This window comes from Bombina bombina, chromosome 3, assembly GCF_027579735.1.
Source record: "Bombina bombina isolate aBomBom1 chromosome 3, aBomBom1.pri, whole genome shotgun sequence".
NCBI lineage: Eukaryota > Metazoa > Chordata > Amphibia > Anura > Bombinatoridae > Bombina > Bombina bombina.
The window spans coordinates 1250028158-1250049472 of record NC_069501.1 but is presented as its reverse complement, the minus strand read 5'-3'; the positions used below and the strand labels follow the sequence as shown (position 1 = coordinate 1250049472).

At 41.2% G+C, this 21315-nt stretch overlaps 1 protein-coding gene across 4 annotated transcripts in view; it reads left to right on the top strand.

The window, feature by feature from the left end:
• Positions 1–21315, top strand: part of PDE2A (phosphodiesterase 2A) — a 1131360-nt gene that overhangs the window by 717017 nt on the left and 393028 nt on the right. For all 4 annotated transcript variants that reach the window (XM_053708776.1, XM_053708774.1, XM_053708775.1 and 1 more), the window contains one exon: positions 11781–11840. In XM_053708776.1, coding sequence (XP_053564751.1) covers positions 11781–11840 — 60 coding nt within the window. The remainder of the gene's footprint in view (positions 1–11780; positions 11841–21315) is intronic.

Below are 21315 nucleotides of genomic sequence, written 5' to 3'. Positions count from 1 at the left end.
GGTGGTGAGAGTCCATTCCTCCTGGGAATTACTCTTCCCTGCCACTAGGAGGAGGCAAAGATTCCCATTACACAACATTCCCACAACAACTCTATAAGACCCCTACTACATCACTGGCACCTCAATCTAACGTATAGCCAAGTAAAAGAGGTAGGTCAAGAAATAAGAGCAAACAAATAGGAGCAGGGAAAAAAAGTGTAATCTCATGGACTCTCACCACCATGAAAGAAATTAATTTATCAACTAAGCATAAATTATGTTTTCTTTCAAACAGGTGGTCAGAGTCCATGGTCCATTACTCTTGGGAACTAATCCCCAAGCAATAAAGTCTATAAATAATGAGACATAAATCGTGGGATTTAAGAAACATCTTTTTTTCATTGAAAAACTAAATCCACAACACCAAAAGAACCCAAAAAGTGCAAAATCATGCAATGAAAAAATAACCAACAGGCAAAGAATCATCCTGAGACAATTTCCTGAAGGACTTTCTACCAAAAGGCTGCATCAGAAGCAAAAAGCATTGAAATGGTAGAATTTAGCAAAAAAATACAAAACAGGTCAACTGAAGCCTCAATCCTAAAAAGCCAAGAAATGGCAAATTAACTAGTAGTATGAGCAGAAATCCATTAATGTAGAAGCTACCTGCCTGAAAAAAAGTATTTTTAATTAGAAGTCTCAATCAAGAAGTCAAAGAAATGGCAGAAGTTTCCTGCTCTTTCCTGGAACCAGAAAAGAAGACAAACAAACTAGAAGTTTGTTTAAAAACTATAATAGCGGATCTCTAAACTAGAACCACATACCAAACTCTGCAAGACCAAGCCGGAACAGGTAAATTCACTAACACTCCCTCTAATCTGAGTTAAGCAAGAACCCTTAGAAGAACCAGAGGAGGAAATAATATAAGATACTCAAAATGACCACAGAAAAACTTGGTCTATGGTGATTAAACAAGTCTCCATTGTGGTGAATAAAAATGATGTGAAATACATCTCCTCCACCATGTATTAAGTAATAACCCATGTGTACATCGCCACAGGAAACCTGAATTAACTTTTTGTACAGGAGCCGAGGAATCTGGGAAAATATATGCAAATGTGATAAACAATACCACACCTTTTTTGCTTAAAGTATCCATTTTAAAAGGTGTGGTATTGTTTAGCGTAATTTAAACTAGTGAATTCCTAGGATTCATTAATGGTCCACTGAACTGGACCAACATGCACAGCTGATCACAGGTGCAGAAACACCTGTTGGCCACAACCTACAATTGTTGGGATGCATGCTTACGCGTTTCGTCTAAATGACTATCTGACTTTGTCAGGGTTAATTAATAATTGTATTAAAACTTTCTGAATCATCAAAAAATAAATTTCAAATAGTTAAGCATCTCTTTATTGTTCAATACAACACCTTGTTAAGATTCAAATCCTAATTCAACTCTATCAAAAGTATAAAAATGTTGTTTGTCTAATATATTAAAACTAAAGTTTATTACTGTAATCATCCTTTTTCATTCTTCAAATGTTCTATAGTTATTTTATTTATGTTAATATAGTCATTAAAACACCTACATAAAGCAAAATAAATACATATTGCAGTGAAAGTACAGTGCAATCTGCCATATTCTGTAGAAATGTTTCTTAATGCTTTAATGTTGTGTACCAATGCAGGAATGATTTCTAGATAATTTAGCATAATATAATAACCATTATTTTGCCATAGAAATTAATGCTTTGCAGTCTGAATTTTTCATGCATGTAATGCGGATTTAGCTCAGCGGTGTCACAAAACAAAACCAACTGCATTTATCACATGAGCAGATAGAGGAAATATTCTGAAATTTCTTTTTAGGATATTTCAGCAAGCTTTATATCATTTACTACTGTTTTACATTAAACAGACTGATCATAAAAAAAATATTATCTCTATGCACTTCTCTACAACATTAATACATTAAGAATATCCACTCAGGTTCAAATTTTATAAAAGACCAAAAACGAATTTAATACTGCAGACAGAGAAGCTAAAGTAGAGGACATTGTAGCAAGATGGGAAACAAGAAAGTAGGAATGAGAGAGAGAGAGAGAGAGAGAGAGAAGGGATGGGACAGATCAGTGTATAAATTATTGCACATGTTAGGGTTCATACTGATGGTGAGACAATGGCACAAGAGGGACATGACACAGAATTAATGGGCAAGTGGATGATACTGATGGCGAGTCAACGGCTCAAGAGGGACATGAGATAGAACTAATTGGAGAGGGTATGCTACTGTTAGAGTAACAATGGCACACAAGGGACACGAGAGAGAACCAATGGGAGACGGGATAGCAAATAGTAGAAGAGGGATATGAGACAGAACTAATGGGAGAGTGGATGGTAGTGATGGAGAGACAAAGGCACAAGAGGAACATGAGACAGAACTAATAGGAGAGTGGATAGTACTGATGGACATGAGACAGAACAAATGGGTGAGGGGATGGTACTGATGGACATGAGACAGAACAAATGGGTGAAGGGATAGTACCGATGTGATATGAGACAGAACTAATGGGGGAGTGGATGGTACTGATGGAGAAACAATGGCACAAGAGGAACATGAGACAGGACTAATGGAAGAGTGGATGGCACTGATGTGATATGGGAGAAGGAATAGCACAGAGATAATGGAACATATGGGATAAAGAACAGCATAAAAAGATAATGGCACATGTGGGAGAAGGATTAGCACAAGGAGATGATGGCACATGGAGGAATAAGGATTAGTATAAAGAGATAATGGTACATGTAGAAATAAGGATAAGTACAAAGAGATAATGGCACATGTGGGAGAAGCAATAGCACAAAGAGATAAAGGTACATATGGGAGAAGGAATAGCTCAAAGAGATAATGGTACATGTGGGAGAAGGATTAGCACAAAGAGATAATGGTACATGCGGTAGAAGGATTAGCACAAAGAGATAATGATACATGTGGGAGAAGGAATAGCACAAAGAGATAATGGTACATGTGGGAGAAGGAATAGCACAAATAGATAATGGTACATGTGGGAGAAAGATTAGCACAAGGAGATGATGGCACATGTGAGAGAAGAAATAGTACAAAGAGATAATGGCACATGTGGGAGAAGGATTAGCACAAGGAGATGATGGGACATGTGGGAGAACGATTAGCACAAAAAGATGATGGCACATGTGGGAGAAGGATTAGCACAAGGAGATGATGGCACATGTGAGAGAACTATTAGCACAAAAAGATGATGGCACATGTGGGAGAACGATTAACACAAAAAGATGATGGCACATGTGGGAGAACGATTAGCACAAAAAGATGATGGCACATGTGGGAGAACGATTAGCACAAAAAGACGATGGCACATGTGGGAGAACAATTAGCACAAAAAGATGATGGCACATGTGGGAGAAGGATTAGCACAAGGAGATGATGGCACATGTGGGAGAACGATTAGCACAGATAGATGATGGCACATGTAGGAATAAGGATTAGTACAAGGAGATGATGGCACATGTTGGAGAAGGAATAGCACAAGGAGATGATGGCACATGTGGGAGAAGGAATAGCACAAGGAGATGATGGCACATCTGGGAGAAGGATAAGTACAAGGAGATGATGGCACATGTGGGAGAAGGATAAGTACAAGGAGATGATGGCACATGTGGAAGAAGAATAGCACATAGAGATGGTGGAGTGAAGAAGGTTGGAGAAATGGAACGTATAGACAAGCAGTTATTTTGTTCTTGACTCTTACCAGAGTGAATTTTCTTTAGAGTTGGACAAGACTTTACATTGTGATTAATTGAAGCACAGTATAAACATAAATTATTTTTCCTTTGATGCTCCTTTTCTTAAGAGGTAAGCGGTCCTCTAGTGAAACCTATTTCCATAGGCTCACTTGGGGAACATCTAGAGGGAGAACGGTAAGCTGGAATGGGTGTGAAACTATGATGTTGATCAGTCTTATATTTCTCTTTTCTCCTTTCACAAATTATCCTATCAATTGTTGTAGCCAATTTCATCAATTCTTCTATGGTGGTTGGAAGCTGAACCCTTGATATTTTGTCCTTTAATGACTCAGAGAGGCTGTTTTGAAATGGCCACCTGAATCCTCCTTCTCTGACGTCTCCCAAAAGCTTGAACTGCAGCACTAGTACAGGATCCTCTCATCCCTGCACGCTCCTTTCATTCAGTTCATTGAGACAATCACATGGCACCCCCCTCACACTATCTCCCCTCACTTTCTTTCAGCAAAACGTTCTGTCTGCACTAACACACCCACACGCTTAGCAGCAACGAGATACACTAGAGATATCAATCTCTAAGATGTCACAGTAGTATTCCCACAATAAAAACATAACTGGGGATACATTTAATGAAACATCTATTTAAAAAGCATCCCATTTTTATACAAATGTAAATCAATATACGCTCCCACTAAACTAAACAGAGTGTATGGCACATGTGGGTGAAGGATTAGCACAATGAGATGAAGGCAAATGTGGGAGAAGGGTTAGCACAAAGAAATGATGGCACATGTGGGTGAAGGATTAGCAGCACTATGAGATGATGGCATATGTGGGTGAAGGAATATCACAAGGAGATTATGGCACATGTGGGTGAAGGATTAGCACTATGAGATGATGGCACATGTGGGAGAAGGATTAGCACAAAGAGATGATGGCACATGTGGGTGAAGGATTAGCACAAAGAGATGATGGCACATGTGGGAGAAGGAATAGAACAAAAAGATGATGGCACATGTGAGAGAAGGAATAGCACAAAGAGATGATGGCACATGTGGGAGAAGGAATAGAACAAAAATATGATGGCACATGTGGGAGAAGGATTAGCACAAGTTGATGATGGCACATGTGGGCGAAGGATTAGCACTATGAGATGATGGCAAATGTTGGAGAAGGATTAGTATAAAGAGATGATGGCACATGTGGGTGAAGGAATAGCACAAGGAGATGATGGCACATGTGAGAGAAGGAATAGCACAAGGAGATGATGGCACATGTGGGAGAAGGAATAGAACAAAGAGATGATGGCACATGTGGGAGAAGGAATAGAACAAAGAGATGATGGCACATGTGGGAGAAGGAATAGAACAAAGAGATGATGGCACATGTGAGAGAAGGAATAGAACAAAGAGATGATGGCACATGTGAGAGAAGGAATAGCACAAAGAGATGATGGCACATGTGGGAGAAGGAATAGAACAAAGAGATGATGGCACATGTGGGAGAAGGAATAGAACAAAGAGATGATGGCACATGTGGGAGAAGGAATAGAACAAAGAGATGATGGCACATGTGAGAGAAGGAATAGAACAAAGAGATGATGGCACATGTGGGAGAAGGAATAGAACAAAGAGATGATGGCACATGTGGGAGAAGGAATAGAACAAAGAGATGATGGCACATGTGAGAGAAGGAATAGCACAAAGAGATGATGGCACATGTGAGAGAAGGAATAGCACAAAGAGATGATGGCACATGTGGGTGAAGGATTAGCACAAAGAGATGATGGCACATGTGAGAGAAGGAATAGAACAAAGAGATGATGGCACATGTGAGAGAAGGAATAGAACAAAGAGATGATGGCACATGTGAGAGAAGGAATAGCACAAAGAGATGATGGCACATGTGAGAGAAGGAATAGAACAAAGAGATGATGGCACATGTGGGTGAAGGAATAGAACAAAGAGATGATGGCACATGTGAGAGAAGGAATAGAACAAAGAGATGATGGCACATGTGGGAGAAGGAATAGAACAAAGAGATGATGGCACATGTGGGAGAAGGAATAGAACAAAGAGATGATGGCACATGTGAGAGAAGGAATAGCACAAAGAGATGATGGCACATGTGAGAGAAGGAATAGCACAAAGAGATGATGGCACATGTGAGAGAAGGAATAGCACAAAGAGATGATGGCAAATGTGGGTGAAGGATTAGCACAAAGAAATGACGGCACATGTGGGTGAAGGATTAGAACTTTGAAATAATGGCACAATGGCACAGAAGGAATAGCACTATGAGATGATGGCAAATGTGGGTGAAGGAATAGCAGTATGAAATGATGGCACATGTGGGAGAACAATTAGCACAAAAAGATGATGGCACATGTGGGAGAAGGATTAGCACAAGGAGATGATGGCACATGTGGGAGAACGATTAGCACAGATAGATGATGGCACATGTAGGAATAAGGATTAGTACAAGGAGATGATGGCACATGTTGGAGAAGGAATAGCACAAGGAGATGATGGCACATGTGGGAGAAGGAATAGCACAAGGAGATGATGGCACATGTGGGAGAAGGATAAGTACAAGGAGATGATGGCACATGTGGGAGAAGGATAAGTACAAGGAGATGATGGCACATGTGGAAGAAGAATAGCACATAGAGATGGTGGAGTGAAGAAGGTTGGAGAAATGGAACGTATAGACAAGCAGTTATTTTGTTCTTGACTCTTACCAGAGTGAATTTTCTTTAGAGTTGGACAAGACTTTACATTGTGATTAATTGAAGCACAGTATAAACATAAATTATTTTTCCTTTGATGCTCCTTTTCTTAAGAGGTAAGCGGTCCTCTAGTGAAACCTATTTCCATAGGCTCACTTGGGGAACATCTAGAGGGAGAACGGTAAGCTGGAATGGGTGTGAAACTATGATGTTGATCAGTCTTATATTTCTCTTTTCTCCTTTCACAAATTATCCTATCAATTGTTGTAGCCAATTTCATCAATTCTTCTATGGTGGTTGGAAGCTGAACCCTTGATATTTTGTCCTTTAATGACTCAGAGAGGCTGAGCTTGAACTGATTACAGAGACTGATGTCATTCCATTGTGAGTCTCTTGCTAATCTTTTAAATTTGATAATGAAGTCCTCAACTGGTTTCCTACCTTGTTTTAAGGCTCTTAAAGCAGTTTATGCAGTAATTTGAATGTCAGAGTTAGCATATAATGAGGACATAGAAGAGAAAAATGAATCCAAAGAGTTTAGGACAAGATCATTAGTTTCCAGAAAGAAATTGGCCCAGATCCTAGGCTCACCTCTAAGGTAAGAGATAACAGTGCATACCTTGATACGGTCAGAGCAGTAAGTCTTAGGCTTGAGCATGAATAACAATGCACATACATTTTTAAAATCATGATATTGGCACCTCTCTCCATGAAATGTGTCAGGTGGGCTAATGGTTGGTTCAGGGGCTTCAATAGGAGTAGTGTGTTTTAGTCAGAGTTGCTATGGCAACTTTCATAGTCTGGTGTTCAGTATGTAAGTCCTGGAATCTTTGAGATAATAGGTCTAAACGTTGAGTGAGATTCATAGCATGTATAGTAATGTGTTTTTGCTCCATGATACTGAATAAAAAACAATTAAAAAAAAAATATATATATATATATATATATATATATATATATATTTTGGGGCTTGGATATCTATCACAATTCTACTAAAAATATAACTTGTTCTACTAGTTACTAGCAAATATGGTCTTGAATACATAGATAAACTTTAAAGGGACAGTCAACCCAAAAATGACTGTTACTTATTTAGATTAGTTAATTAACAATCTTTACATCAAACTCTAGCCCAATTTTTATCTAAATAAACTTTGGCAGAAAATACACTTACTAGATCTCATCTGGCCATTTTGAAATGGCCACCTGAATCCTCCTTCTCTGACGTCTCCCAAAAGCTTGAACTGCAGCACTAGTACAGGATCCTCTCGTCCCTGCACGCTCCTTTCATTCAGTTCATTGAGACAATCACATGGCACCCCCCACACACTATCTCCCCTCACTTTCTTTCAGCAAAACGTTCTGTCTGCACTAACACACCCACACGCTTAGCAGCAACGAGATACACTAGAGATATCAATCTCTAAGATGTCACAGTAGTATTCCCACAATAAAAACATAACTGGGGATACATTTAATGAAACATCTATTTAAAAAGCATCCCATTTTTATACAAATGTAAATCAATATACGCTCCCACTAAACTAAACAGAGTGTATGGCACATGTGGGTGAAGGATTAGCACAATGAGATGAAGGCAAATGTGGGAGAAGGGTTAGCACAAAGAAATGATGGCACATGTGGGTGAAGGATTAGCAGCACTATGAGATGATGGCATATGTGGGTGAAGGAATATCACAAGGAGATTATGGCACATGTGGGTGAAGGATTAGCACTATGAGATGATGGCACATGTGGGAGAAGGATTAGCACTATGAGATGATGGCATATGTGGGTGAAGGAATAGCACAAAGAGATGATGGCACATGTGGGAGAAGGAATAGCACAAAGAGATGATGGCACATGTGAGAGAAGGAATAGCACAAAGAGATGATGGCACATGTGGGAGAAGGAATAGCACAAAGAGATGATGGCACATGTGGGTGAAGGAATAGAACAAAGAGATGATGGCACATGTGGGTGAAGGATTAGCACAAAGAGATGATGGCACATGTGGGAGAAGGAATAGCACAAAGAGATGATGGCACATGTGAGAGAAGGAATAGCACAAAGAGATGATGGCACATGTGGGAGAAGGAATAGCACAAAGAGATGATGGCACATGTGGGAGAAGGAATAGAACAAAGAGATGATGGCACATGTGAGAGAAGGATTAGCACAAGTTGATGATGGCACATGTGAGAGAAGGAATAGAACAAAGAGATGATGGCACATGTGGGAGAAGGAATAGAACAAAGAGATGATGGCACATGTGGGAGAAGGAATAGCACAAAGAGATGATGGCACATGTGAGAGAAGGAATAGAACAAAGAGATGATGGCACATGTGGGAGAAGGAATAGAACAAAGAGATGATGGCACATGTGGGAGAAGGAATAGAACAAAGAGATGATGGCACATGTGGGTGAAGGAATAGAACAAAGAGATGATGGCACATGTGGGTGAAGGAATAGAACAAAGAGATGATGGCACATGTGGGTGAAGGAATAGAACAAAGAGATGATGGCACATGTGGGAGAAGGAATAGAACAAAGAGATGATGGCACATGTGGGAGAAGGAATAGAACAAAGAGATGATGGCACATGTGGGAGAAGGAATAGAACAAAGAGATGATGGCACATGTGGGAGAAGGAATAGAACAAAGAGATGATGGCACATGTGGGAGAAGGAATAGAACAAAGAGATGATGGCACATGTGGGAGAAGGAATAGAACAAAGAGATGATGGCACATGTGAGAGAAGGAATAGCACAAAGAGATGATGGCACATGTGAGAGAAGGATTAGCACAAAGAGATGATGGCACATGTGGGAGAAGGATTAGCACAAAGAGATGATGGCACATGTGGGAGAAGGAATAGAACAAAGAGATGATGGCACATGTGGGAGAAGGAATAGAACAAAGAGATGATGGCACATGTGAGAGAAGGAATAGCACAAAGAGATGATGGCACATGTGAGAGAAGGATTAGCACAAAGAGATGATGGCACATGTGGGAGAAGGAATAGAACAAAGAGATGATGGCACATGTGAGAGAAGGAATAGCACAAAGAGATGATGGCACATGTGGGTGAAGGATTAGCACAAAGAGATGATGGCACATGTGGGTGAAGGATTAGCACAAAGAGATGATGGCACATGTGGGAGAAGGAATAGAACAAAGAGATGATGGCACATGTGAGAGAAGGAATAGAACAAAGAGATGATGGCACATGTGAGAGAAGGAATAGCACAAAGAGATGATGGCACATGTGAGAGAAGGAATAGCACAAAGAGATGATGGCACATGTGAGAGAAGGAATAGCACAAAGAGATGATGGCATATGTGGGTGAAGGATTAGCACAAAGAGATGATGGCACATGTGGGAGAAGGAATAGAACAAAGAGATGATGGCACATGTGAGAGAAGGAATAGCACAAAGAGATGATGGCACATGTGAGAGAAGGAATAGCACAAAGAGATGATGGCATATGTGGGTGAAGGATTAGCACAAAGAGATGATGGCACATGTGGGAGAAGGAATAGAACAAAGAGATGATGGCACATGTGGGAGAAGGAATAGCACAAAGAGATGATGGCACATGTGAGAGAAGGAATAGCACAAAGAGATGATGGCACATGTGAGAGAAGGAATAGCACAAAGAGATGATGGCACATGTGGGTAAAGGATTAGCACTATGAGATGATGGCACATGTGGGTAAAGGATTAGCACTATGAGATGATGGTGCATGTGGGTAAAGGATTAGCACTATGAGATGATAGCAAATGTGGGTGAAGAATTAGCACTACGAGATGATGGTGCATGTGGGTAAAGGATTAGCACTATGAGATGATGGCACATGTGGGTGAAGAATTAGCGCTATGAGATGATGGTGCATGTGGGTAAAGGATTAGCACTATGAGATGATGGTGCATGTGGGTGAAGGATTAGCACTATGAGATGATGGCACATGTGGGTGAAGAATTAGCGCTATGAGATGATGGTGCATGTGGGAGAAGGAATAGCACTACGAGATGATGTCACATGTGGGTGAAGGAATAGCACTATGAGATGATGGCACATGTGGGTGAAGGAATAGCACTACGAGATGATGGCACATGTGGGTAAAGGATTAGCACTACGAGATGATGGCACATGTGGGTGAAGGATTAGCACTATGAGATGATGTCACATGTGGGTGAAGGATTAGCACTATGAGATGATGTCACATGTGGGTGAAGGATTAGCACTATGAGATGATGGCACATGTGGGTGAAGGAATAGCACTACGAGATGATGGCACATGTGGGTAAAGGATTAGCACTATGAGATGATGTCACATGTGGGTGAAGGATTAGCACTATGAGATGATGGCACATGTGGGTGAAGGAATAGCACTACGAGATGATGGCACATGTGGGTAAAGGATTAGCACTACGAGATGATGGCACATGTGGGAGAAGGATTAGCACTACGAGATGATGGCACATGTGGGAGAAGGAATAGCACTATGAGATGATGTCACATGTGGGAGAAGGAATAGCATAAACAAATTATGGCACATGTGGGAGGGGGCATGGCACAAATAGCGAGATAATGGCACATGTGGTAGAAGGAATACCAGAAGCATTAGAGGAAAACATTGGGGAAAATACTTTCACAATTGGATAGAGGGTAACAAAAAGATGAGAAGATCTTGAAACCAATATGCAACTAATTTTGCATTTCACAATCTAATTCTTTTGTCGGGTTTGACATAAAATATAAATCTAGCCCTCATTAACGGCATGCAAGCAAGAAACCAAATGTGATTGGTAGATAAATGTGAACAGCACTACTGAACTTACCATTTTCTTCTAAGGAGCTGAGATGCTTGTGGCTTCTGAACAGGACATTATGGGATAGATTACGAGTGGCATGCAAAATGTTGTGATAAGGGGTATATCGTGATTCTGCTCCACTTGTAAAATCAGCAAAATGAAAAAGGCTTGCAAAAACACAATTGCACGAGCACAAAAACGTTTGCACCTCACTTGTCATCTAAGCCCATAGTATGCTTTAATGAATTAGAGGATGTTGTTTATGTCCATTTAAGTATTTTAGCATAATAAAATGATAAATCAAATTGTTGAAGTAATTGATATTTTATTGCTTTCGGGGACTTTTGTGGATGTTAATGAATTTTTTTTCTTTTATTAAATTATATAAACTGTGCTTGGATAATATATTTACTATTCATTTTACAATGTTAGTAAGACTAATCTAATATTATACTTTCCTTTCAGATGCATTGCAGTCCGCTGAGTGATTCGGATGAGCAGAACCTTCGCACTTTGGAGAAACATGTGAGTCTTTAGTGATAGGGATTCATTAATATTTCAGACAATGATACAATGTCATTCCAATCCATATTTGTAGAGCACCAACATTTTCTTCAGCGCTAAAGCACAGATGCATTACACCTTAGTTACATTTACAAAAAGATGTCTACAAAATGATGAAGGTTTAGATGCCCCTGCTGGTGAGATGTGGGGAAAATGAGCTTACGTGCTAAAGGGAGTACAATGAGAACTGATTCAAAAAGAAAACAGAGATAGGTTAGTACAGGTTATAAGATAGGAGGAATAAAGCAGGTTAGAGAATAATCTCACAAGCCCACCTGTCCTGTTGGTCATCTTAAGGTGGTTTACATCTTATAGTATCTCACAGACAGGGCCCTCTACTCTTTATGTAAATCTCTTCTGATTATTGTACTCCACAACCGTATTGTTGTAACAATTGTGTAATATCAATATTTACCTCTGTAATTACCTTGTATCTAAGCCTCAGCAGACTGCCCCCTTATTTCAGTTTTTTGACAGACTTGCATTTTAGCCAATCAGAGCTGTCTCCATGGTAAATTCACGTACATGAGCTCAATGTTATCTATATGAAACTATGCCCTCTAGTGGTGAAAAACTATCAAAATGCATTTAGATTAGAGGCAGCCTTCAAGGTCTAAGAAATTAGCATATGAACCTCCTAAGTTTAGCTTTCAACTAAGAATACCAAAAGAGCAAAACAAAATTGGTGATAAAAGTAAATTGGAAAGTTGTTTAAAATGACATGCCCTATTTGAAACATGAAAGTTTTTTTTTGGACTTGACTGTCCCTTTAAGCATAAGAGTAAATGCAGTCAGGCAGAATGTCAAAAAACAGTTCAAACTATAATAATAAAGGGAAGAGCTAAAATATGTGGTCAAAGGCAGGTACCAGGTTGGCAACAGTTATCCAAAAACATAATCCACATAAATAGCTCAACTTAGAACTCTAAAATAAACTGGCAAACATGACTGCCCCAGGGCAAATTTAAGTGCCCACTACAGGAAAACCAGGTCCCGCTAATGAGCTAAGCAGCACTGAACTTTAAACAGCGTTCTGGCAATACGAGCTAAAGCAAGTCTGTTTTTTACATGATGAGTATGTTTCCTAGGTACGTGTGCTGCCATATTCGGTGGTGGTTATATATTACGCATTTCTCTATCTGCAAATGGTTGAAAACCTTAGATAGGACAATAAACATATTAGATGGCTCCCTCTTAGCCACTGACAATTTCTTTGATTAACGATCAGTTAAAGAAACTGAACAAATAAGATACTATATAAGCACTCAATTGAGACCCTCACGTGAAAAAATGGAGTTTGGAAAAAAAGTCACAAAAATTAAAATATAAATCTTTATTAGAATATGATGAAAAACATGGGTGTATTTAAAACTAAAATGCTAGCAGATAAAAAGTCCAGTTAAATAACTGGTATGATTTAGGAAAACACTGGTTGCCTAATAGAAATATCCAATGTTGGCTCAGGGCAACAAAGTATAAATCACATACGATATCTAGAGTGATAATAATATGAATGCAATTAGGAAGGTATCCAGTTATATTCACTGTACAGCATTTAATGTATCATAAGTTATACATGCAGTACTTTCTCTTGTAAGGTGTATCCAGTCCACGGGTTCATCCATTACTTGTGGGATATTCTCCTTCCCAACAGGAAGTTGCAAGAGGACACCCACAGCAGAGCTGTCTATATAGCTCCTCCCCTAACCCCCACCTCCAGTCATTCTCTTGCAACTCTCGACAAGATAGGAAGTATCAAGAGATATGTGGTGACTTAGTGTAGTGTTACCTTCAATCAAGAGTTTGTTATTTTTAAACGGTACCGGCATTGTACTGTTTTACTCTCAGGCAGAAATTAGAAGAAGAATTCTGCCTGGAGGTTGATGATCTTAGTGGTTTGTAACTAAAGTCCATTGCTGTTCTCACACATAACTGAAGAGTATAGGAAAACTACAGTTGGGTGAACGGTCTGGAGATTACCTGCTTTGAGGTATGTTCAGTATTTTTATTTCTAGAGAGATGAATAAGTTCTAGAAAATGCTGACAGAGCCTTGTGAATTTGAGGTAAGCTAGATGCAGTGATTTAACAACAACTGGGATCATGCTTACAAAACAGGGTAATACTCATGTTAATACTCATATTACTTAGTGACAAAATATTTGCATGTTTCATAAATAGAACGTTTTTTTCTCTGAGGGAGAGAAGTCTTTATTTGGGGCCTAGTTTTCCACATGGCTAGTCAGATACTCCTAGGAGTATTTTCTTAAGGCCCCTCTGACATCCAGTACATGGTGGGAGGGGCCTATTTTCACACTCTAGATGCGCAGTTTCCTTCAGACTGAGACATCCAGCTTCCCTAGAGGAGTCCTCTGGCATCTGAGGACCATTATAAAGGGTTTATTTCTTCTCTAAATAGTATTTGAGGGCAGGTAGTAGCCTCAGCAGAGCTGTGGCAAGGTGCTCAACTGTCTTTTACCGGTGGTTGACGTTTTTTAAATCCGGTTTGGGGGCTAAGGGGTTAATCATCCATTTGCAAGTGGGTGCAATGTGGCTTTAGTCCCTTACACACACTGTAAAAAGGTCGAAGACTTTACTATATTTTTACACTGTTTTGCAATTTAAGTGCTAGTTTTTTTCTCTTAAAGGCACAGTAACGTTTTTGTTTAATTGCTGTTTCACCTTTATTAAAGTGTTTTCCAGGCTTGCTTGTCTCATTACTAGTCTGTTAAACATGTCTGACATAGAGGAAACTCCTTGTTCAATATGTTTGGAAGCCTTGTGGAACCCCCTCTTAGAATATGTACCAAATGTACTGAAATTTCTATAAACTATAAAGACCATATTATGGCGCTTAAAGATTTATCTCCAGAGGATTCTCTGACTGAAAAAAGGGAGATTATGCCATCTAGCTCTTCCCATGTGTCAGAACCTATAACTCCTGCTCAAGTGACGCCAAGTACATCTAGCGCGTCTAATTCTTTTACCTTACAGGACATGGCGGCAGTTATGAATGCTACCCTCTCAGAGGTATTGTCCAAACTGCCAGGGTTACAAGGAAAGCGAGACAGCTCTGGGACTAGAACTAATACAGAGCTTTCTGACGCTTTAATACCTGTGTCCGATATACCCTCACAATACTCAGAAGCCGAGACAGGAGAGCTTCTATCTGTGGGTGAAATTTCAGATTCAGGGAAGGCATTGCTTCAGTCTGATTCTGAAATTACAGCGTTTAAATTTAAGCTCGAACACCTCCGCTTATTGCTTAGGGAGGTTTACACCGATGTTTTTCCAGTCCCTAAGAGGTTTTCGGAAATTATTACTAAGGAATGGGATAGACCAGGTGTGCCGTTCTCTCCCCCTACTGCTTTTAAGAAGATGTTTCCCATAGATGCCGCCATACGGGACTCGTGGCAGACGGTCCCTAAGGTGGAGGGAGCAGTCTCTACCCTAGCTAAGTGTACAACTATGCCTGTCGAGGACAGTTGTGCTTTCCTAGATCCTATGGATAAAAAATTGGAGGGTCTCCTTAAGAAAATTTTTATACATCAAGGTTTTATCCTCCCGCCTCTTGCATGCATTGCCCCAGTTACTGCTGCAGCAGCATTTTGGTTCGAGTCTCTTGAGGAGGCTCTACAGGTGGAGACCCCGTTAGATGATTTTTTAGACAGGATTAAAGCTCTTAAGTTAGCTAATTCCTTTATTTCTGACGCCGTTTTTCATTTAACCAAGCTAATGGCTAAGAATTCAGGTTTTGCCATTCTGGCGCGTAGGGCGCTATGGCTTAAGTCCTGGTCAGCAGACGTTACTTCAAAGTCTAAGCTTCTTAACATCCCCTTCAAGGGACAGACCCTATTCGGGCCTGGTCTGAAGGAGATCATTTCTGATATTACTGGAGGAAAAGGTCACGCCCTTCCTCAGGATAGGTCCAATAAGTTAAGGACCAAACAGAATAATTTTCGTTCCTTTCGAAACTTCAAGAGTGGCGCAGCTTCAGCTTCCTCTAATACAAAACAAGAGGGAAATTTCGCCCGGTCCAAACCAGTCTGGAGACCTAACCAGGTTTGGAACAAGGGGAAGCAGGCCAAAAAACCTGCTGCTGCCCCTAAGACAGCATGAAGGAGTAGCCCCCGATCCGGGACAGGATCTAGTAGGGGGCAGACTTTCTCTCTTCGCTCAGGCTTGGGCAAGAGACGTCCAGGATCCCTGGGCACTAGAGATTGTTTCCCAGGGATATCTTTTGGAATTCAAAAGTTCATCTCCAAAGGGGAGATTTCACCTCTCACAACTATCTGCAAACCAGATAAAGAGAGAGACATTCTTACGTTGCGCTCAAGACCTACTGGTTATGGGAGTGATCCACCCAGTTCCAAGGGAGGAACAGGGGAAAGGTTTCTATTCAAACCTGTTTATAGTTCCCAAAAAAGAGGGAACGTTCAGACCAATCTTGGATCTCAAAATCCTAAACAAATTTCTCAGGGTCCCATCTTTCAAGATGGAGACAATCCGAACCATCCTCCCTATGATCCAGCAGGGTCAATATATGACTACCGTGGACTTAAAGGATGCTTATCTCCACATTCCAATTCACAGAGATCATCATCAGTTCCTCAGCTTTGCCTTCCTAGACAGGCATTACCAGTTTGTGGCTCTTCCTTTTGGATTAGCCACGGCGCCAAGAATCTTTACAAAGGTTCTGGGGTCTCTACTGGCGGTTCTAAGGCCACAGGGCATAGCGGTGGCTCCTTACCTAGACAACATCCTGATCCAGGCGTCGACTTTTCAAATCACCAAGTCCCATACGGACATTGTTCTGGCCTTTCTGAGGTCTCACGGGTGGAAGGTGAACAGAGAAAAGAGTTCACTCTCTCCTCTCACAAGAGTTTCCTTCCTGGGAACTCTGATAGATTCGGTAGAAATGAAAAATTTTCTGACAGAGGTCAGGATATCAAAGCTTCTAACTTCTTGCTGTGCTCTTCATTCCACTTCTCGGTGTATGGAAATGATCGGCCTAATGGTAGCGGCAATGGACATAGTTCCGTTTGCCCGCCTACATCTCAGACCACTGCAACTTTGCATGATCAATCAGTGGGATGGGGACTACACAGATTTGTCTCCTCTGTTAAATCTGGATCAAGAGACCAGGGATTCTCTTCTCTGGTGGTTATCTCGGGTCCATCTGTCCAGGGGAATGAGTTTCCGCAGGTCAGAGTGGACTATAGTGAATACAGATGCCAGCCTTCTGGGCTGGGGCGCAGTCTGGAGTTCCCTGAAGGCTCAGGGTTCATGGACTCAGGAGGAGGCCCTCCTTCCGATAAACATTCTGGAGCTAAGAGCGATATTCAATGCTCTTCAGGCTTGGCCTCAACTAGCTGCAGTCAGATTCATCAGATTTCAGTCGGACAACATCACGACTGTAGCCTATATCAACCATCAGGGGGGAACAAGGAGTCCCCTGGCAATGATGGAGGTTTCCAAGATAATTCTATGGGCAGAGGTTCACTCTTGCCATCTCTCAGCTATCCATATCCCAGGAGTAGAGAACTGGGAGGCGGACTTTCTAAGTCGGCAGACTTTTCATCCGGGGGAGTGGGAGCTCCATCCAGAGGTATTTGCCCAGCTGATTCAACTATGGGGCAAACCAGAACTGGATCTGATGGCGTCTCGTCAGGACGCTAAGCTTCCTCGTTACGGGTCCAGGTCAAGGGATCCCCAGGCAACGCTGATAGATGCTCTAGCAGTGCCCTGGTCCTTCAGCCTGGCTTATGTGTTTCCACCATTTCCTCTCCTCCCTCGTCTGATTGCCAAGATCAAGCAGGAGAGAGCTTCTGTGATTTTGATAGCACCTGCGTGGCCACGCAGGACTTGGTATGCAGATCTGGTGGACATGTTATCCTTGCCACCATGGACTCTGCCGCTGAGGCGGGACCTTCTACTCCAAGGTCCATTCAAACATCCAAATCTAGTTTCTCTGCTTCTGACTGCTTGGAGATTGAACGCTTGATTTTGTCAAAACGTGGTTTCTCCGAGTCGGTCATTGATACCTTGATTAAGGCTCGAAAGCCTGTCACCAGGAAAATCTATCATAAGATATGGTATAAATATCTTCATTGGTGTGAATCCATGGGTTACTCGTGGAGTAAGGTCAGGATTCCTAGGATACTATCTTTTCTCCAAGAAGGATTGGAAAGTGGATTATCGGCTAGTTCTTTAAAGGGACATATTTCTGCTCTGTCTATTCTTTTGCACAAGCGTCTGGCTGATGTTCCAGACATTCAGGCATTATGTCAGGCTTTGGTTAGAATCAGGCCTGTGTTTAAACCTGTTGCTCCACCATGGAGTTTAAATGTAGTTCTTAAAGTTCTTCAAGGGGTTCCGTTTGAACCCTTGCATTCCATTGATATTAAGCTTTTATCTTGGAAAGTTCTGTTTTTAGTAGCTATCTCTTCGGCTCGAAGAGTTTCAGAGTTATCTGCCTTACAGTGTGATTCCCCTTATCTGATCTTCCATGCAGATAAGGTAGTTTTGCGTACCAAACCTGGGTTTCTTCCTAAGGTAGCATCTAATAGGAATATCAATCAGGAAATTGTTGTTCCGTCACTGTTTCCTAATCCTTCTTCAAAGAAGGAACGTCTGTTACACAATCTTGACGTGGTTCGTGCTTTAAAGTTTTATTTGCAAGCTACTAAGGATTTTCGTCAAACATCTGCATTGTTTGTTGTCTACTCTGGAAAGAGGAGAGGCCAAAAGGCTTCGGCAACTTCTCTTTCTTTTTGACTGAGAAGCATATTCCGTTTAGCTTATGAGACTGCTGGCCAGCAGCCTCCTGAAAGAATTACAGCTCATTCTACTAGAGCGGTAGCTTCCACATAGGCTTTTAAGCATGAGGCCTCTGTTGAACAGATTTGTAAGGCGGCGACTTGGTCTTCGCTTCATACTTTTCTCCAACATAGGTGTGTCCGGTCCACGGCGTCATCCTTACTTGTGGGATATTCTCTTCCCCAACAGGAAATGGCAAAGAGCCCAGCAAAGCTGGTCACATGATCCCTCCTAGGCTCCGCCTACCCCAGTCATTCTCTTTGCCGTTGTACAGGCAACATCTCCACGGAGATGGCTTAGAGTTTTTTAGTGTTTAACTGTAGTTTTTCATTATTCAATCAAGAGTTTGTTATTTTAAAATAGTGCTGGTACGTACTATTTACTCAGAAACAGAAAAGAGATGAAGAATTCTGTTTGTATGAGGAAAATGATTTTAGCAACCGTAACTAAAATCCATGGCTGTTCCACACAGGACTGTTGAGAGCAATTAACTTCAGTTGGGGGAACAGTTTGCAGTCTCTTGCTGCTTGAGGTATGACACATTCTAACAAGACGATGTAATGCTGGAAGCTGTCATTTTCCCTATGGGATCCGGTAAGCCATGTTTATTACGATTGTAAATAAGGGCTTCACAAGGGCTTATTTAAACTGTAGACTTTTTTTTTGGGCTAAATTGATTGATATTAACACTTATTTAGCCTTGAGGAATCATTTATTCTGGGTATTTTGATTTAATAATATCGGCAGGCACTGTTTTAGACACCTTATTCTTTAGGGGCTTTCCCAAAGCATAGGCAGAGTCTCATTTTCGCGCCGGTGTTGCGCACTTGTTTTTGAGAGGCATGGCATGCAGTCGCATGTGAGAGGAGCTCTGATACTTATAAAAGACTTCTGAAGGCGTCATTTGGTATCGTATTCCCCTTTGGGTTTGGTTGGGTCTCAGCAAAGCAGATACCAGGGACTGTAAAGGGGTTTAAAGCTTAAAACGGCTCCGGTTCCGTTATTTTAAGGGTTAAAGCTTCCAAAATTGGTGTGCAATATTTTCAAGGCTTTAAGACGCTGTGGTGAAAATTTGGTGAATTTTGAACAATTCCTTCATGTTTTTTCGCAATTGCAGTAATAAAGTGTGTTCAGTTTAAAATTTAAAGTGACAGTAACGGTTTTATTTTAAAACGTTTTTTGTACTTTCTGATCAAGTTTATGCCTGTTTAACATGTCTGAACTACCAGATAGACTGTGTTCTGAATGTGGGGAAGCCAGAATTCCTATTCATTTAAATAAATGTGATTTATGTGATAATGACAATGATGCCCAAGATGATTCCTCAAGTGAGGGGAGTAAGCATGGTACTGCATCATTCCCTCCTTCGTCTACACGAGTCTTGCCCACTCAGGAGGCCCCTAGTACATCTAGCGCGCCAATACTCCTTACTATGCAACAATTAACGGCTGTAATGGATAATTCTGTCAAAAACATTTTAGCCAAAATGAACCCTTGTCAGCGTAAGCGTGGCTGCTCTGTTTTAGTTACTGAAGAGCATGACGACGCTGATATTAATATCTCTGAAGGGCCCCTAACCCAATCTGAGGGGGCCAGGGAGGTTTTGTCTGAGGGAGAAATTACTGATTTAGGGAACATTTCTCAGCAGGCTGAATCTGATGTGATTACATTTAAATTTAAATTGGAACATCTCCGCATTTTGCTTAAGGAGGTATTATCCACTCTGGATGATTGTGAAAATTTAGTCATCCCAGAGAAACTATGTAAAATGGACAAGTTCCTAGAGGTGCCGGGGCTCCCAGAAGCTTTTCCTATACCCAAGCGGGTGGCGGACATTGTTAATAAAGAATGGGAAAGGCCCGGTATTCCTTTCGTCCCTCCCCCCATATTTAAAAAATTGTTTCCTATGGTCGACCCCAGAAAGGACTTATGGCAGTCAGTCCCCAAGGTCGAGGGAGCGGTTTCTACTTTAAACAAACGCACCACTATTCCCATAGAGGATAGTTGTGCTTTCAAAGATCCTATGGATAAAAAATTAGAAGGTTTGCTTAAAAAGATGTTTGTTCAGCAGGGTTACCTTCTACAACCCATTTCATGCATTGTCCCTGTCACTACAGCCGCATATTTCTGGTTTGATGAACTGCTTAAGGTGCTCGATAGTGACTCTCCTCCTTATGAGGAGATTATGGACAGAATCAATGCTCTCAAATTGGCTAATTCTTTCACTCTAGACGCCTCTTTGCAATTGGCTAAGTTAGCGGCTAAGAACTCTGGGTTTGCTATTGTGGCGCGCAGAGCGCTTTGGTTGAAATCTTGGTCGGCTGATGCGTCTTCCAAGAACAAGCTACTAAACATTCCTTTCAAGGGGAAAACGCTGTTTGGTCCTGACTTGAAAGAGATTATCTCTGATATCACTGGGGGTAAGGGCCACGCCCTTCCTCAGGATCGGCCCTTCAAGGCAAAAAATAGACCTAATTTTCGTCCCTTTCGTAAAAACGGACCAGCCCAAGGTGTTACGTCCTCTAAGCAAGAGGGTAATACTTCTCAGGCCAAGCCAGCTTGGAGACCAATGCAAGGCTGGAACAAGGGAAAGCAGGCCAAGAAACCTGCCACTGCTAC